The sequence below is a fragment of the Erpetoichthys calabaricus genome, chromosome 12, assembly GCF_900747795.2.
Source record: "Erpetoichthys calabaricus chromosome 12, fErpCal1.3, whole genome shotgun sequence".
Lineage (NCBI taxonomy): Eukaryota > Metazoa > Chordata > Cladistia > Polypteriformes > Polypteridae > Erpetoichthys > Erpetoichthys calabaricus.
The window spans coordinates 90,894,788-90,912,171 of NC_041405.2; the positions used below are offsets into that span (position 1 = coordinate 90,894,788).

At 37.5% G+C, this 17,384-nt stretch overlaps 1 protein-coding gene across 2 annotated transcripts in view; it reads left to right on the top strand.

Moving 5' to 3' along the window:
* Positions 1–451: 451 nt before the first annotated feature.
* The window catches only part of atp1b4 (ATPase Na+/K+ transporting subunit beta 4), a 73,986-nt gene continuing 57,053 nt past the window's right edge, over positions 452–17,384 (top strand). The window contains exons 1-3 of one of the 2 annotated variants that reach the window (XM_028815871.2): positions 452–1,095; positions 1,279–1,348; positions 4,288–4,459. In XM_028815871.2, coding sequence (XP_028671704.1) covers positions 1,283–1,348; positions 4,288–4,459 — 238 coding nt within the window. In that variant the 5' untranslated portion in view covers positions 452–1,095; positions 1,279–1,282. Of the gene's footprint in view, positions 1,096–1,278; positions 1,349–3,582; positions 3,726–4,287; positions 4,460–17,384 lie in introns of those variants that run through there. The other variant, XM_051934959.1, reaches the window with a different exon arrangement.

A 17,384-nucleotide genomic window follows, 5' to 3' on the forward strand; every position in this document is an offset into this window, starting at 1 on the left:
TGTTTCCAGCGCGCAGAGAGACGGTGCAAAGCCCCCCTTTTCGTTCCACTTCGGAATTTTGTCAGAACTTACTCTTTAAAAGAAAAACTGCATTGAACAGTAAGAAGTAGTATGCAGAGACATTTAGAAAAATGGGGACCGAAATTTTTACTTTGAATGACTTTCTTAAAAGCCATAAATACACGAATGCACCTTGAACTTTACAGACGCCAAGCGTATTATCATTTAAATATGCCCGGTGACATTGCGGCTGGTCACGTGAGGTTTCATAAGCGTGCTTGCGCCCCAGTATTCAAAAGCGTGCATCGATACCACCCCGCGGATTGTCCTTTTTCTCTTATGAGAGTTGGCTCTACGTGATTCGCATACTAGTGCACACAAGTGACACAGTTTTCTCCTCTGAGATCTTTTTTTGGATTCGACTCAAGCACCTGAACATTCGGGATTTTTTTTGTCGGGTATTAACATCCCCACACCGTTGTCATTCTAAAAAGCGTGGCCTGAGTGGATGTGCTAACATTTTAAGCAGCGTCTACTCTGACAATATTAACGCCTATTAGCTGCACCTCACTTTTATATATAGGCTGGGAAAACTGACCCAGCAAAATGCAAAGGCGCGGGGCCAAGCAATGAGAGTAAAAATAGACTCCTTGGACTGGTCTGAAAATTTTGTCCATGCAGTCGTGGGATTGGTCTGATTGACAAGAGCATATTGACCGGACTAACAGCACATCGTTTTTTTAACGTTCAGTTTTTACTACGGGAAGACAAAGGAAGATCGGCAACCGTGTCTTGAATGGACTATTACGGGGCAGCAAAGTTAAGCCTTTGCCAAAAAATTTCCACAAGAGGGAGAAGAAGAAAGAGAGGAACAGCGCGAGAGAGAGGGGGAGAGAAGAAGGCGGAGGGGGGCACTTTTTCTGCTTGAAAAAGAATTCATTCACTATGATGTCGACTGAAGAAGAGTGAAGACGTCTTATTGCCAGTGTCTCATGAAAGCAACAATTAACTTTGATTACTTTTAAGTTCTTTTTCTGTAAGATCTTTTAAATTATATATATATTTTATTCATATTGCTGCGAAAGGCAAATTAAGGTACGTAATTTCTTTATTAATTTTGAATTATCTTACAGAACGTGTTCTTTGAATTCCTACGATGGCAATTACTGTCTTGCGACTTAGAATTAGTTCTTTTTCAATAAGTTGTAGCTCCAGGTATTTAAAAGGGGTGGATGTGATTTGTTTAATAAGTACCTTTTCCTCTGTCGTTGACTGCAGGAGCATGGAGCAGAACTCGACCGCGGGCGGAGCAGAAGAGCCGCGCCATGAGACTTACCTACCCAGCCCGGTGAGCTGCTGCGGGTGTACTGTAATAATCCGGTCAAGAAAAAGCCTGCTTAGCCCAGAATTCCCGAACAGTCTTCCTGCACCATCCAGTAGGGTTTCTGATTCCTCTGATTTTTGTTAAGTTACAGGGTTCATGAAATAACGCAATAGTGCTGTCCATTTCCAGTTATATGCAGAGAGCCTGTTTTAGAGAAAACTCTTCAGCCTTCAATGTATTTCTTTTTCGATTTAAAAGCCAGATTTCAAATGTTCCCTTTTTAACTTAATGATTAAAAATAAAGCTCTTACAACTGTGACAGCTCAGACCTTTGTGCTCAATTGTGCCAGCACCTCTCTAACTCCATGCTCAATACCCCTAACTGCAGAAGATCATCTTATTCATTGTCTGTCCTCACTGTTACTAGTTGAAATTTTAATTCTGCAAATTGGATGATTGCACTCTCACATCAACCTTCCTCTCTTCTTTACTGTTACACAGATTTTCTGATTCATATATTGATCAGAATGGCTACACTTCAATGCTTTTTAACACATTTAGTTGTGGCCATGGCCTATTACTTGATCAAAACCATTTGGTATTGTGTAGTGAGACTTAAGGCCATATGATTAAACAACTGGGGAGAGTGTTAATTTTTGCAAACATTTTAGCAAATGTCAGCATGTATCTGTAGTATTATTTTATATAATTTTATCCATATCCATGAAAAAAACATATTTTGGCTGTTGAGTTGTTGACAGGTGTTCATGTTCAGGTCCCATCATGAGTTAAAGATATCACTTAAGGTAAACTCTAAAATAAATATTACCGTGGTGTTTTTGGACAGGCTCACTTTTAATGAGAAGATGTTTGAAGGTGATGAGACATCCGTAGAGGGTGTGGATATACAACCTGTAGGAGAATGACAGGGAAGGCCGAATTTGAACACAGTGATGTGTGGAGGGCATTCGGCTCCATTCCACAGTTACTGTATAAAATCTAATTAATTTCCATCTATCAATTTAACATTTTCTGTCCCTACTTTCTCCATTGCAGTCTCATGGGTGTCTATCTTGATAGTGAGTCCATAAACTAGGTAAAAATACAGGTGGGATTCCAAGCCATTGCAGGATATGCCCACTCACACACCCACATTCACTTGTAAATCAATGAAGAATTGTCAATTAATCTAAAAAGCATGCCTTTAAAGTGCAGATGTATAACTATCTCCAGACAAACTCCATGTTAACTCCACACAGACAGTAATGGGCCAAACAGCTGATTCTTGGTCTCGGTAACCATGTGGTAGTTGTCATTATTTTTGCTTTGTACTCCCTACTGAATATTTAATTCCTTGAAAATCAAAAGGTTGAAAACCCCACCCAAGGATTGTGTTAAAAACAATTGTCATTGAAAACTTGTCATGAAAGTGTGGAGGCCTTTCTTAACTGAAATATACTGTAGCACCATCATTGAAGAAGCCAAAATGAGCACTTGCACTTTTGGCCATGATGTTGACATGCTTTCTGTGCTCCTTTCATCTTGTTTTGGACTTATAAAATATGTTGCCCTGCTATTTTAGGGAGATTTGAGTCTGTAGTTGTACAGGCCCGCTTACATTAATCTCTCTTTAAAGCCAATATGGAGGAAAGAGCATGTGGCATGGAACACGTGAGAGCTGTGAGTTTGGAGAGCAGGCCCTTACTTCACTGCTGCTGCTCTTTTGACGTTTATGACATTTTTATGTTTTACATTTTAGATACTTAACACCAAAGAAATTAAATCAAGTTATCATTCTGAAGTTACTTTATAGTTATTGCAGTGGTGGCAGTGCAGGCAATGGATAGAAATATGTTTTGTAGCACAGTGACTGTTTTCAAAGAACAACTTAGAGAACTCCTGATTAGAGAAGAGTAAATATAATGTTCATATACAATACTGCATTTATTACAGTATTTACTTGTATCCTTATGAATCTGTAATGCTAAATGTTGGAAGTATGTTGTAATAAAATTAAATTCATTCATTGTACCTAAGTTCTTTTAAAGCATTGGCTTTTAGTCGTGTGCTTTAATGGGGATCTTGTGTACTCAGTGTATTCACCTTCATTATCTAGTACAGCTAATCCTGCGCTGGCCTCAGTCATCCAGACCCAGTCCATTCTTTTTAGACGCAGTCATTAAGCTGCTTTTCTTATTATCCAGTCATCAGAGGAACTAGCAAAGAGAAACAGAAGTCAGTCAGTCCTGCAGGTCTTTTGTTTTTGCGTGTACAAAGAAAGAATATCAGGTTTACTCCAAAAGATTTGACTTCATCTGTTGTGACAGTCACTGGACTTGGAAATTATCAAGGTGGAGAGAGCTGATTATCTGGGTTACTTTCAGGAAGATATCCCAAAATAGTAAGATCAACAAAATTAAGCATTCTTCTGTGTTTCTGTCAGCGTACGAAATTTATCTTGACTTAAAAGTTGTGGTCAAATAACTAAGAATCACTTGCTGGAATTTATTTTGTCCAGTTTTTCATTTAATTTAGATCATGACATGAATGACATTGCTTTTCTGTATACTGTATACAAAAACGGGAGGCCTAATTTAGATTATGCATTTTTTGCCTTATGGAGCATACAGTATGTAGTTGTATTTTTTATTAGATTTTATACTTTTAGAGGGGAAAACATTAAAAAGTTTACAAAAATTTGGCTTTGGTAGTTACAAATTCCAATTACAAATGATACCGAAAAATTCTAAAATACAAACACCCTGCCCAAAAACATTAATCTACAGTTCAATTAAAAAATGTACTTTGAAATGAAGTGCAAGCAAACTAAACAAATATTTTAATATCAGTAGTGACAGCATTGCAGATGTACAGCAACAGTAATGCTACAGTATCTAGATCTTGGGAACTCATGATTGTATGCTATATCATATATATATATATATATATATCTGTGTTCTCAGGAGAACACAATAGAGCAAAATCGGGAGCCATCAACAGAGGAGGAGTCCGACGAGGAGTTGAACGAAGACAAGATGCCAAGGAAAACATGGGGAGAAGTCATGTCAGATCTGAAAATGTTTTGCTGGAATCCTGAAAAAGGGGAATTTATGGGTCGATCTGGCAAAAGCTGGGGTAAGTAACAGTGAAGATTTAATGACATGTACAAATGTGGAAGGTGATACTGAATGAAGACATTTTATATTATAGACTTTCTTTATAACTGAAAAATGCATATAATAATATGTCTGTTGCACTCTGGGGTCCGTGCACTTAGGCAATGCAAAAATCCAAAAAAAGAAAGATGTGTAGTGAAAAAGTATTTACGCCTTTGTGATTTTCTGCATTATTGTATGTTTTCACTGTGACTTTAGTGAACTTTTATTAGCAGTACAGAACTGTCTGTGCAAAGCAAAGCACATTTGTTTGATGTTCAATGTCAGTCATGCAGTCTTCAGATGGAAGGAGGTTATTACTGTAGTGATAATTAAGGTCAGCTTGATTATGGAACATTGAAGGTCATCCACTGTATGTGTAAAAGTGCAGAGTAATAAATTCATGTAGTCAAATGTAATGGTGATAGTGTCACATCCTGTTGTTATGTTACGTAAGAATCTAGGTAACTTATACCACGATAATAGATTCTTCAGTGGATTCTGTTATATAAAGAAAGATTCTTCAGGTTATCTGTCCATGAGATACAGCGTACTGTTAGTGCTAAACTGAGCAGTAAAAGGAACCAGAAGAAGAATTGTAAGTCTAAATGCTGGATAAAAGGTTGTTAACCACAAAGTTAAAATAATTGTCTGCAAAGATCAAAAGATAACCAAACTCGAAGTCAAAGAGGAATCACGAAGGGTTTCAAGACCATAATTCACAAAATAACACACACAACACTCCTTTGGTGTGAAAGGATTATTATGAGAATAAAATAATACCAGGAGATTGCAATGTGAAGCAAAAATAGTAGTCAGATGGGAGAAACAGGTCAGAGTCAAAAAAGACAAATGATGAAACATCCAAAACCAGAGCAAAACGAGAAACAGAAGTCAAAGTAAAAAAGGAAAACAAAAGCTGTAAATAAGACCTGATGCTAGGGCCTACTTGGCAAATAAACTAAGTATGTTACATTTCAAGGTCAAGACATTTTATCCATCAAGGGATAATGTGCTGTGTTATGGCCTCCATATTTATATTGTCACAACCAGTGACATAGCTGATGTCATGTGGCACCTCCTTCCATGTCACATAAATATGGAAATGGAAAGGGAATAATATAAAACTTTTTCAAATCCAATTAAAAAAATTAAGTAATCTCAAAAAGAAATTCTATGTGGTCGAAAACCATAAAATAACCCAAAACGTGTGTGTAAAACATTAATTTCTGCAATTATAATAATAATCACATAATTCCCAAAGCTTAATGTGACTAAATAATTATACTCAAATGATCTCTGAAGTTCTAAATTTTCAATTTTAATGATGAAAGCAGAATACATTTTTTAACTTCACCTGCATGGTAGCAAGCTGAAGCCAGGAGGATCACTTACCAAAACAATGACCTGTAATTACAAGTAAATCGATATTCAAATAGTGGAAGAATAGGAAATGTTAAGTCCTTGTCAAAGGCAATTGCTAAACATCATTGAGATATTCCAGCAAGAGCTGAAAATATTAAGGTATTGCTGCACAAATATTACAGAGATGATGTATCCCTGCAAACAGAAGGGTTAGAATTCTGCAAACCACCAAGTGACGATTCAGTATTAACGTAGAAAGTCTGTTTGCAGTTAATGCTACTATGGTTAAAGGGTTCAAGAGGGCAAATCTTTTTCATTACCCTGTAGCTTTTTAAATACAAGGGATGTTCAAAAAGTTTCTGTACTTTCATATTTTCATTGGAAACAGTGAAGGTAGGAGGAGTAGTAATTGGATAATAAAAAGCTGGTACGACGCTGGGAAAATTGATCGCAAACAAAGGTGACTATGTAGAAAAGTGATGTCATTTGTTTTTGAAATTCTTAGTAAATAGAGTTTTAAAAAAGTGCGGAAAGTTTTTGATCGTCCCTCATAAATCTGTACTATAAACTATTAACATGTTATCTTGTTTGTTCACCCATGGTCTATTGTATGCAGTACTAGGTTTTAAATAAAGATCTGGCTTAATTTATTCTGAAAAATTTATATTAATGCAGAATATCAGACAGAAGGTAAAGACTTTATACTGTGACTCTTTGGTGTAAGCTGGTGAAACATGAAACTAGAAAACCAGCTTCTCCTTCTTATTGTGTTAAGTTCATATTTGAGAAATTCTAGGACTGAATGTAATGTGAATGTAAAGGCAAATAAGCAATAATCCTCTGTAGTGCCACCCAATTGGATATGTAAGAAATACTTGGAGTACTAGGCTCATCAGAGTGGGTTGTCTTGAATGGGTTCTCACACATGGGCTGCAGCATGAAATTTAGAGAACACATTTCTGTATTCTGTTTGAAATATTATGATTCGTTGGGTTATACTTTTTAACGAATTAAAAAAAAAATGTCATACCATATACTGTATTTTAGAGGATAACAGTTGGTTACCTCCCATATTTTTTCTGTCTATAAGAGTGGATTAACATTCAGAGTTGTTATCTGCTTCCTTTTTCAATCAGGTGCAGATTCACATTGAGGTGCAGCAGTGATTCATCTAACTTAATGTCATATGCACTGGCCTCTCCACCACTAAGTAGATGTTTGAATGAAATATCCGTCTCACCATATGGTGTGCCCACTTTGTTCAGTTCAAGGCTGAAGGAGTAGTGGCATAAACTAGGGTTAGTGCCACTCAGTGTGGTTACCATGGCCAAAATAAGATCACCACAGGTCGTCCTTGGTTGACTTGATTGATACAACTCATTAACAGAGAGGTGATCATATTTTAAATAATGCAGTGTGTGGCACCTGGCCATTTAATGCAGCGGTATACTTCCCACTTTAGTGCTGCTGCTTTGCAGTAAGGAGACTGTGGAAGACTGTGGGTTTGCTTCCTGGTTCCTCCCTGTGTGGATAGCGCTTTGAGTACTGAGAAAAGCGCTATATAATTGTAATGAATTATTATTATTATTATTAATGTCGTGCGGACACTCATTTCATCAAGAGGAGGGGAGGTTTCCCTTGGTGATTTCAGCCTGCCGACTCTCAATCATTTCCTTGATTTTGGTTCCCTTTGATTATTTCAGCATGCAAACAGTCAACCTTTTCAACCAACCAAGGTTGGGTGCGGTACGGCCTTGGTGATTTCAGCCTGTTAGCATGCGGGCACTCAATCATGTCATCAAGCAGTAGTTGGGGTTCTGTCCCCTTGATGATTTCAGTCCAAAACACTGCATTGAAGTTTTACAGACAGTTATTTGGGTGTCATGCCATATGATGGGGTCACCCGGTGAGGTCTGCACCCCCCCTAGTGATGCAACTGTGCAGGGACACAAGGCAGGACACCAGGTGTTGAAATATTTAGATAGCCTCAGCAAATCTAAGGCTTGAGGAATAGCATTTTGGTGACTTTCTCAGAAAATGTCTTAGTGAGATTTTCTGGCACGTCAGAAAGAGATCTTCTAATTGAAAAACATTTTACATTAACAGAACTAATTGGCTTTTAAGTACTAAGTTAGGATTTGTAGCAGTCTAGGAACTACATTTTACAGTATACCACAAAAGGCCTTCTTCAGTTTTGAATTCTGTCTGCACTGGTGAAGCAGACCTGGAAAGGGAGTTGCTATGTATGGTGTCTCCATGATTAAACTGACCACTGCTGTTCATTGCAGCCTCATTGTTGTTCAGTCTTTTCACATAATTCGGTACTTACTTTAAATGGATCCAAGCAGTGTGATTATATTTTTAAAGTTTATCAAACAATTGGAATTTGTTTGAGAGCTTGCTATGTTCAAGCTGTCATTTGTACAAATGTGTTTGTGATTCATTGCAAAATGTTCTGATCTGCTATCCTGGAAGAGAGAAATAAAATTAATAGTTAATAAAAGAAATAATACCAGTGAAGTTTTAATCCATCCATTATCAAACCTGACTTTTTCAGATGGGATTCATGGGTATTTGAAATTTATTTCACTTGAGTGAGACGTTATTGAAGGGCAGTGATACTCAGATGGGTAAGCTGTCTGCCGATTAGCCACCATACCATAAGATGTCAATTTAGGATGATGATTGCTAAGAAATGGCCCTTATGGGTGAAGGCTTATTAACTTCATCTGATCAAATGTCGATTTTGTCTTTAGAGGCACAGAATACATTTTTTTCAAAAGCTTTAAAATGACAGGCAATTCTAGAATATTTAAAATCATACCAAACAGCATCTAATAAAAAAAAGCAAAGTTGCTTTCAAAAATTTAAATTAGTGCTTTTTATTTGTTCAGTCTGGAGGCAAAAGTGTTGTTTTTGAAAACAAAAGTAATATAAAATGTCCTGAAAAAAGTCATCTTTGGTTTTGTGCTTGCAATCAGAACAATGAGATGTTTGTGGTGACAATGCCTGTTTTCTGTTTGACCTGATTATATTGATGACATTTATGTTGCATGACATTATTAATCAGGTTTTATTAATAACTCTCATCCTCCTAAATGTAAATACACAATGAGAGATGAATCTCCGCTCATTCCCTAATCACATTTCCACTCATCAGTGATTCTTTAAAACCGACAATGCCGGGCTCTGTTCCATACCATTGAATGAGTTAATTTGACTGCACTTTAACTTGAATCTCCATTTCATTTCTGCATTTTTAAATTACCTTCTTGTGGGTGCAGATTGTGGTAATAATATCTATTTAAAATATGGAAAACATTTTGCCACTTCTGTATGCTCAACTCTTTACACTGTTAACACGGTCATTTATTGTACACCAAGTAAAATTTTATTTGTTTCCATCTACGTTGTTTATTCATCTTCTAAAAAAGGTATAATTACACTTATTTTAATGCATATCAGTTATAACTATGCGTTGTGAGGTGTTTTAGAGTTTCTAGCTTTATTTTTTAAAAGAAAGCTTTTAGTTTGATTGTCATTAGTGCTGCTGTGAAATGTGCCGTAAAAACTGTAGCTTAATTCTTCATGTATTCTTTATCTTACATTCTGCTCATTCAGTCTATTTTCATTTTTTCCCAATGTATATTTTTCCTGTATACAGTATTTTTATAAACAGAACTTGTTTGTTTTTCTATTGGCCTTATTAAACAAATGAGTCAAATTGTGTACAGAAATAGCCAAAAATGTTGAAGCATTAAGACAAAAATAGTGGCATGCGATGGGGACAGGGCCCAGCAAGACAGAGAGATGTTTGATACAATAGGAAGTGAGAAGTGTCTACTCAGGATTCTGGAGACACGCAACCCAGAATGTGGTGAGACTCTGCAGATGATAAGAAAGACATCTCAGTGGATTGTTAGGAGGCTAGGACAACTCATGTGTTACAGCAGGCAACATATTGTTTTAGGCTGAAAAAATGACCTTGTTAAATGTGACAGGAAGCCAGGACATGATCCAGGAGAAGACAGGATGGGCCTGGTCACCATTTTGAGTAAAGCAGACAAATAGCTGACGATTTATGGGTTGCAGAAGGTGCAGGGGTGAAGTGATCACAGTCAGCAGAGGGCACTTTAGATTGGTGACAGCAGAACTACAAATATATTGAAGATCCAGGACGTGATTTCTGGCAGGGAAAATTAGGAGGTTTATAATTCACACAAAAACAATGACCCTTTGGTCTTGAAGTCAGGAGGTATGCTGGGGCAATGACTCAATGGTAGGAGCAACAGAGGCCAGGCTGGAAAGAGAGAAAGGGGAAGAAAAATGTGGACGGTGAATGGAGTGCTTTTGAAGGTGCTTTGAAAGCCTGGTAGAGCCTGGGGTCCAGAGCTGTTAACAAGATGTAGAAGGGTGTGTGTTGTCTTATATTTATTTTGTACGTTTGTGCTCTCCCTTATTTATTCCTGTGTTGCTCTATGGTTGAAATGCCAGTAAGCCCACAAGGCTGTGTTTGCCTGCCCTTCTTTTTAGAATTCTCATCTTCGCTCTTACTGAATATGAATTGTTAGTGAACAGCAATATTTTCAACTCCCGCCTTGTATTTTTGAATGAATTGTGTTCTGTTTTTTTACTTGATCACCCCAAACCACTCACTTGAAACTCTGTCTGTATATCTAAACTGTTTGTTCTACTGCAAAATTAACAATTCTCAAGATTTACTGTATATCTTTTGCAAACGTCACTAGATTTTCCATAATTATTAATTTGTATTTTCTCCATCCATATGCTTGTCTCCCAGGCCTTGACACACAGAAGCATCCAATAGTGTAAAGTTGCCACCACCATTATTTGGAGTAGAGATGGTTTCACAGTTTGCACTAAACACAATGCCTATAATAAGTATTAATCCCAATGTTATACAACCTTTGAATCACAGTGGATTTATTTTGGCATTTTTGGCACAGATCAGCAGAAAAAGACTTTAATTTCAAAGTGAAAACAGATCTCTGCAAAGTGGCCTAAATTAATTACAAATATAAAACAAAATAATCAATCACGTAAGTATTGACCCCCCCTTTAATATGGTGCAACTAAATCATCACTGATGAAGCCGATTAAGCGGACTTAGAAAATGGTATGGTAAAATTAGAAAAATGGAGATCACTTGTCTGGAGTTGAGGGGTTTCGGGGTTTCGATTGACTGTGGTCTAAAAGCACCTGTATGTGGAAGGTCCACCTTGTAGTGAGTCAGTATGGTGGGCTAAACTACAGACTAAAGACAAAAGAACACACCAAGCAAATCTGCGAAAAGGTGATAGAAAAGCACAGGTCAGTGGTTGGAGACAAGAAAAGTCACTGAATATTCCTTGGTATCCAGCTAAATCGACCATTAAGAAGTGGAATCAGTTTGGCCCAGCTGTCAATCTGCTATACACTGAGTGATCGTGCAAGAAGAAGACCCGTAAAAGAGGCAACCAAGATACTTTTGATAACTCTGAAGAAGTTAAAAGCTACAGTGGCTGACACAGTAGAAATTGTGCAGACGTTTTCAGCTGTATGTGAGAGTGACAAAGAAAAAGCAAATGTGGCTGGAGTTTGACCCTGAGGTCACCTGGAAGAAGGTTGTGTGGTCTAATGAGACCAAAATTGAGTGTTTTAGCCCTTAGACATGAACAGACACTGTATATTATCCATCCATCCATCCATTTTCCAACCCGCTGAATCCGAACACAGGGTCACGGGGGTCTGCTGGAGCCAATCCCAGCCAACACAGGGCAAAAGGCAGGAACCAATCCCGGGCAGGGTGCCAACCCACCGCAGGACACACACAAACACACCCACACACCAAGCACACACTAGGGCCAATTTAGAATTGCCAATCCTCAAAAACACATTATCTCCACCATGAAGCATGGTGGTGACAGCATCATGCTGTGGAGATGCTTCTCCACCCCAAGGCCCAGGTAGGTTTGTGAAGGTAGAGTGGAAGATGAACACAGTAAAATACAGGGGAAATTCCATAATGCAGTCTGAAAGAAACTGGCACCTTGGAAGAAGTTGTGTTTGGTATAAAGCCAAAGATATACAAGAAAGACTGAAAAACAATAATCTGAATGTCCTGGAGTGGCCGAGACAGAGTCCAGATCACAATTCAATTTGAGAATTTGTGGCTGGACTTGAAAAAGACTGTTCACTCAGGATCACCATGGACCCTGACAGCAGAGCTTGAGCAGTTTTACAAAGGAGAATAAGGAAGGATTGCAGTCTCCCTTATTTATTCCTGTGTTGCTCTATGGTTGAAATGCCAGTAAGCCCACAAGGTGTGCAAAGCTGTTAGGGAGACCTGTGCATACACACTCAAGGCTGGCATGGCTGCCAAAGGTGCATCAACTATATCTGACTTGTAGAGGTGAATCCCTATGCAGTACATTATTTTGTAATTAATTAAGACCACTTTGCAGAGATCTGTTTTTACTTTTGATATTGAAGTGTCTTTTTCTATTGATCAGCAACAAAAAGACCAAATTAAATCCACTGCAACTCAAAGTTGCACAATAAAGTGTACAAGCTTCCAAGATGGTTAATACGTTTTATAAGCATTGTATACGTAATAGTGCTACTACCACTGTCACATGTACAGAGTACAGTGAAACTCTAACTTGCATGTCTGACCAACATGCATCAGGATGAAAAAACAAGAAGGTATTGAAATGGATTACGTAATTACTAGAAAACACAGATCAGCTCACATGGCATACCCTCCATCTAGACATTTTTCATTCAAGTAAATAAGTAAATGGGGAGGGAAGTACTCTCATTCTTAGACTTAAGGCCAAAGGTCCACTGTGTGGTCATCTGATCGTAATCATGGCCTCTTGTCTTAGTACATTTTTCAACAGCTGTTTTAGCTTTGCCACTCCTTCATGACACTCAGATTAGTAAGACGCCTGGGTACTTCAAGCTTTAATCTACGCTGTGGAAAATTGTGAAAAGTGGGGAAGAAAGTCCAAGGGGAGGAATATTTTTACACCCATTATATTTGAACCCAGTTTTAATTTATGTGATGTTTTTAGTTTAATGCTTTTTCATCTTGGATATGAGCGCTCACTTCTGTTTTTTTAAAGATTTTTGTATATACACATGTTGTAATGATAAACACAATGAGGAAAAATGATCCCTCAAATAAGGTATTATTTATGTTTCACCAGAAAACTTTACTGTGTAAAACAAAATATCCATCCTTCTACTTTCATGACCTACTTAATTTAATGCACGATTGAAAGGAGCTGCAGCTGATTTTAGCAACAGTTGTTATTATTTCCTAACACCATGAGTTTTGGATTGGCTTTAGCAAATTAAAAGTAATTGCATGCCTTTCAAGCTTACTAAATAACAACAGAGAGTAAATGGTGTGCCCTTCTAGTAACCCTTCAGCTTTTAAATGAGTCTGCCAGCAGCATCAAGTATTGACCACCTGTTAAGCAATCACGCATGGTTTGGCTGAGAGAACAATAGGATTATAACTCCATTGGTATCTAGCAGTCCTGTTGACTGGCCAGTCCTCTTGTCAATGAGTAGATTATGACAATTAAAATCTTTCTCATCACACAGTCAGAAAACAAAGGGACCCGGACTTTGACTTACAGTCTTTTAAATTTCTTATTTGCTCTGCTTTGAACACTAATTTAATTAATTACACTATTTAACGTTTGCGTGAAGAACCCCACATTAGTAATCATTTTTCTTATCTATTAAAAGTACAGTATATTGGCTAAAGCATTTCAGCCAGTGGGTCCCCTGCTGATTCATGAACTTTTAACTTCCGCTTAAATGGCTGCCCTTTGCTTCTTGTCCAGAAGAATCCATCTGTCTCCATAATCATTCTTATTTTTTCTGACCTGTTTGCCATGTGCTTAAGAGTGCAGAGTCAGAACGTAACGCTGAAGCAGTGGACGTATTCACCAAATGGGGCGCCAATGTGCCCGGTAACAGCTGTTAAGTATGAAGGAATGTCGGGATAAAAACAGGCTATTCAGTGCCGAATATTTCCAAATAAAAAGGCCTACTAGGTGCTATTTTCAATTATACAGTTGATTCCTCTTTTAATATACATATTCATTGTGTGACATTTCTGCTTAAACAGCTCCGTGTTGTTATTGGAAAATTCATTTTGAAGTGAAACGTTGAATCTATGTCACTAATTTCCTTTACAGTTCCGAACACTTTTCTGTGTTATCCTTAGTGATGGGAATTTTGTCTTTGTTAATTTTTTTTCCTGTTTCCCTGGCTCTTTAGGTATGAATTTGCACTCGTTTTGGGGGTTTGTTCCTAAGGGGTTTTGGTGGTTACATTAGTTTTTTTACCTTATGGCTTGGTTTTGTTCTTGTGAAGTTTTTTGGGCAATTGCCGCCACCACTTTTGAGCTGCCATTGTTAGGGTCGTGTCCTCAGAGGTTGTGATCCATCAATCATGATGTGATGAGATGAAAGTTGACCTCAAGGTCATATCTGAGTCAAAAAAGAAGTCTTTCTTTGCTAGTATGTTTGTCAACAATCTTCTGGTTAAGCACTTTTTGCTCTCAGTTATTTTGGGCTCTAATGCTTGTCTTGCATTTTGATTTTGGCTGTTGTAATTCTGGATCTCGCAGTGTTTGACTATTGTATGGCCTTTGACCACATCTTTTCTTCTGGTTACTTTTTAAAAGCCCTTGCACTTCCTTGTAAAGCACACCACTTAGCCTCCATTTGGTTAACATGAAATGATTCTATTCTTTCCTAGAAATTTGATTCTGTTCATCTGGACAAAGTTTTTAAGTGGGAGAAATATTTCGAGACTTATCCAAGTCTCTTCCTCAGTCTCAATTGACTGCAGGTTTCCCAAACCTTATAAACAGTACCTTTGCTTAATCACAGAGACTAGCACCATTGACAAAGGGCCAGTTGATCAGTGATATGCAAATTGTCCACTGATTAGTAGACGTGTGAACCATTCATAGAGGGTTGAGGAATGGCTGCAATCACAGCATTGTAAGATGGCGACAGATGTACCCTTAGGCCCCCTCCTCTGTTCAGAGATGGTCGTTCCTTTTTCACGTAAATGGCCTCCTTGATTCCTCTCTCAAACCAGCGCTCCTCCCTGTCCAGGATGTGCACCTCTTCATCTTTAAAGGAGTGACCACTATCCTGTAGATGTAAATAGACTGCGGAGTCCTGGCCTGACGAGGAAGCTCTTCTGATTCTATTCTTTCAATTATTTATCATGAAATTTCAACAAGCTGGTTATGAAAATGGATGAATAGATTGAAGTTCCAAATTTCTGTAATCAGTTTAGTAGCTCTTTGAGACTTTTCCTATCATTGTTTTTTCTTCTTTCTATAAGAATATCAAATTACATATGGGACCATCAGCCATAAGTGAAACAATTTGTACAAAATTGAATTATCAGCAAAATACAGAGTTTTGCTTTGAATAACAAAATAAATTCTGTTTTACTTCCAGAGAAATTCATGCCATTGAAATAAAAGGAAGGGTATTTAGTTACTGTCTGGAAGCATTTTTCTTCATGGGTTGATTCCGCATGTAGTCTTCTTGTTATTTCATACTAATCTTTAGTGAAAAAATGAGTAATCATTGAAAATGAGTAATCACGTGGGCAGGGGGCAGGGGGTGGGATTGTTACAGGTGATTTTCTGTGTACTGAGTTTTCCTGTGGAGAAAACACGTGTGCTTGATGGTGCATTGTAGTGTATCTTTGAGTAGAAAGCATGCATTATACCACATTTTTAAAAAACGTTCTGTACTCCTCTGTGGTGATGAACGAGAGGCGTAAACAGAGCTCATTTTACGAGTGTTGTGCAGATTACATGCTTTATGCAGCTGCAGAAAAGGACCCAGGTAAACATGGAAGTGTGAATGATTCTTTAGCCCCAGAAATTCTTCTGTCAGTTTTTTGTGTTTCTCAATGGAGAAAAGCGCTATATAAATGTAATGAATTATTATTATTATTATTAATGGTGCAATCACCTGTGATTAAGAAATGTTAGTGTCAGTTTCACAAAACTGTATGCCTGTTTCACTCATCACTATTGGCCACACTGGTTGGTTGTACAGCTCAACAATTGAGTGTTTGGGGCTACGGTTGTTTTTAGTGACATGTGGACAGTGTCTAGCTCACGAGGACTCTTTTTAATCAGGTACTCTGTATCTTCTGTTTGCAGTCGATTGGAATCCCATCCAGGGTTGGTTTCAGCTTCGTACCCAATGTTATTAGGGTAGGCTGCGGGAACTCCAAACATCTCCAGAGCACATCAATGCTGTTTAAGCATTCTTGGAAAAATGATTGAATGAATGAAAGAACAACAAAATTATTTTTAGGTCTAAGCTTCCATTGTGTAATTGTTCTAGTATTTATACTTCCTAGATAAGTAAACTTTATGAACTTTTTATGTTCATTCATTAGTACTTTTCTTTTAAAATTGTCCCTTTTATATGAGGTCTCTTTTTTGTGACTCTATATATACTACATGTATACTTTATGTTTACTAATCATTTCTTGTTTTATTTAATACAAACTGCTATTTAGTACAGACTGCAAGCAGGTAACTTTTTATTTTAAGTATTGTAAGTTATTAATGAATATGGTCCAATAAAAATCACTGAAATTGGAACTAATTCAGTTCCTGACTTGGATGCCTTCAGTGTGATGGTTTCAGTTCAAAGTCAGCGTTACTGACCCATTCAGGATGAGTGTGCCCAGTAGTGAATGGGTGTCCAGTTCAGGGCTGGTTACTGAATCTTTAATCCTGACCAGGAAAAAGTTGGGTTTAGATACTGGGGGGGTCACTGAAAATTTTCAAAAAGATTAAGTTATGATCACCTAACAGGTGCTCAAGTTTGTTAGAGAGCAATGGAAATTCTGAGCGAGAGATGAAACATGGTGGAACGTGATGGCATAATGTATCATGTGATCTGCACACAGACATAGACACTGTAAACAACATGGCTGCAGTCACGTGAACAGAGTCACAAAATGGTGGCAACTGAAAAAATACAAAATGGCATCACCAGAGTGAAGCTTAAATTAACAAAGATAAACACATTGTACAATGGAAGTGAATTAAGTCAGAGATAACACTGTGATTCATCACAAGTTAAGCCCTTAAAGACAATATTTTAAAAGAGCCATAAACACTATATTGGGGAATTCTCAAAAAGTAAGTTTGAAACTTGTCAGCAAAACTGTCCATGGGTCACAGAGTAATTTGTGCAATAACACTGTAGTTAAAAAACGTGGTACGATAACAAATACTGTACAATATTTCAAGAAAACTGTTAGTCGTATTTTTCTAAGTTATATACAAGAAAAAGACACTTCAGTGAGAAAATATCTTCAGCTTTTAGCTCCATTAGTTCAAAATACAGTAATTCCTGAAAACTCGCATCAATTTAATGAAGTATACAAAGAGTTTTCGAAATAGTAACTGTTCTTAATCAGGCTTTCTGCCCCTCACTGGGCTGACAATGGCAGACAGCCATTCA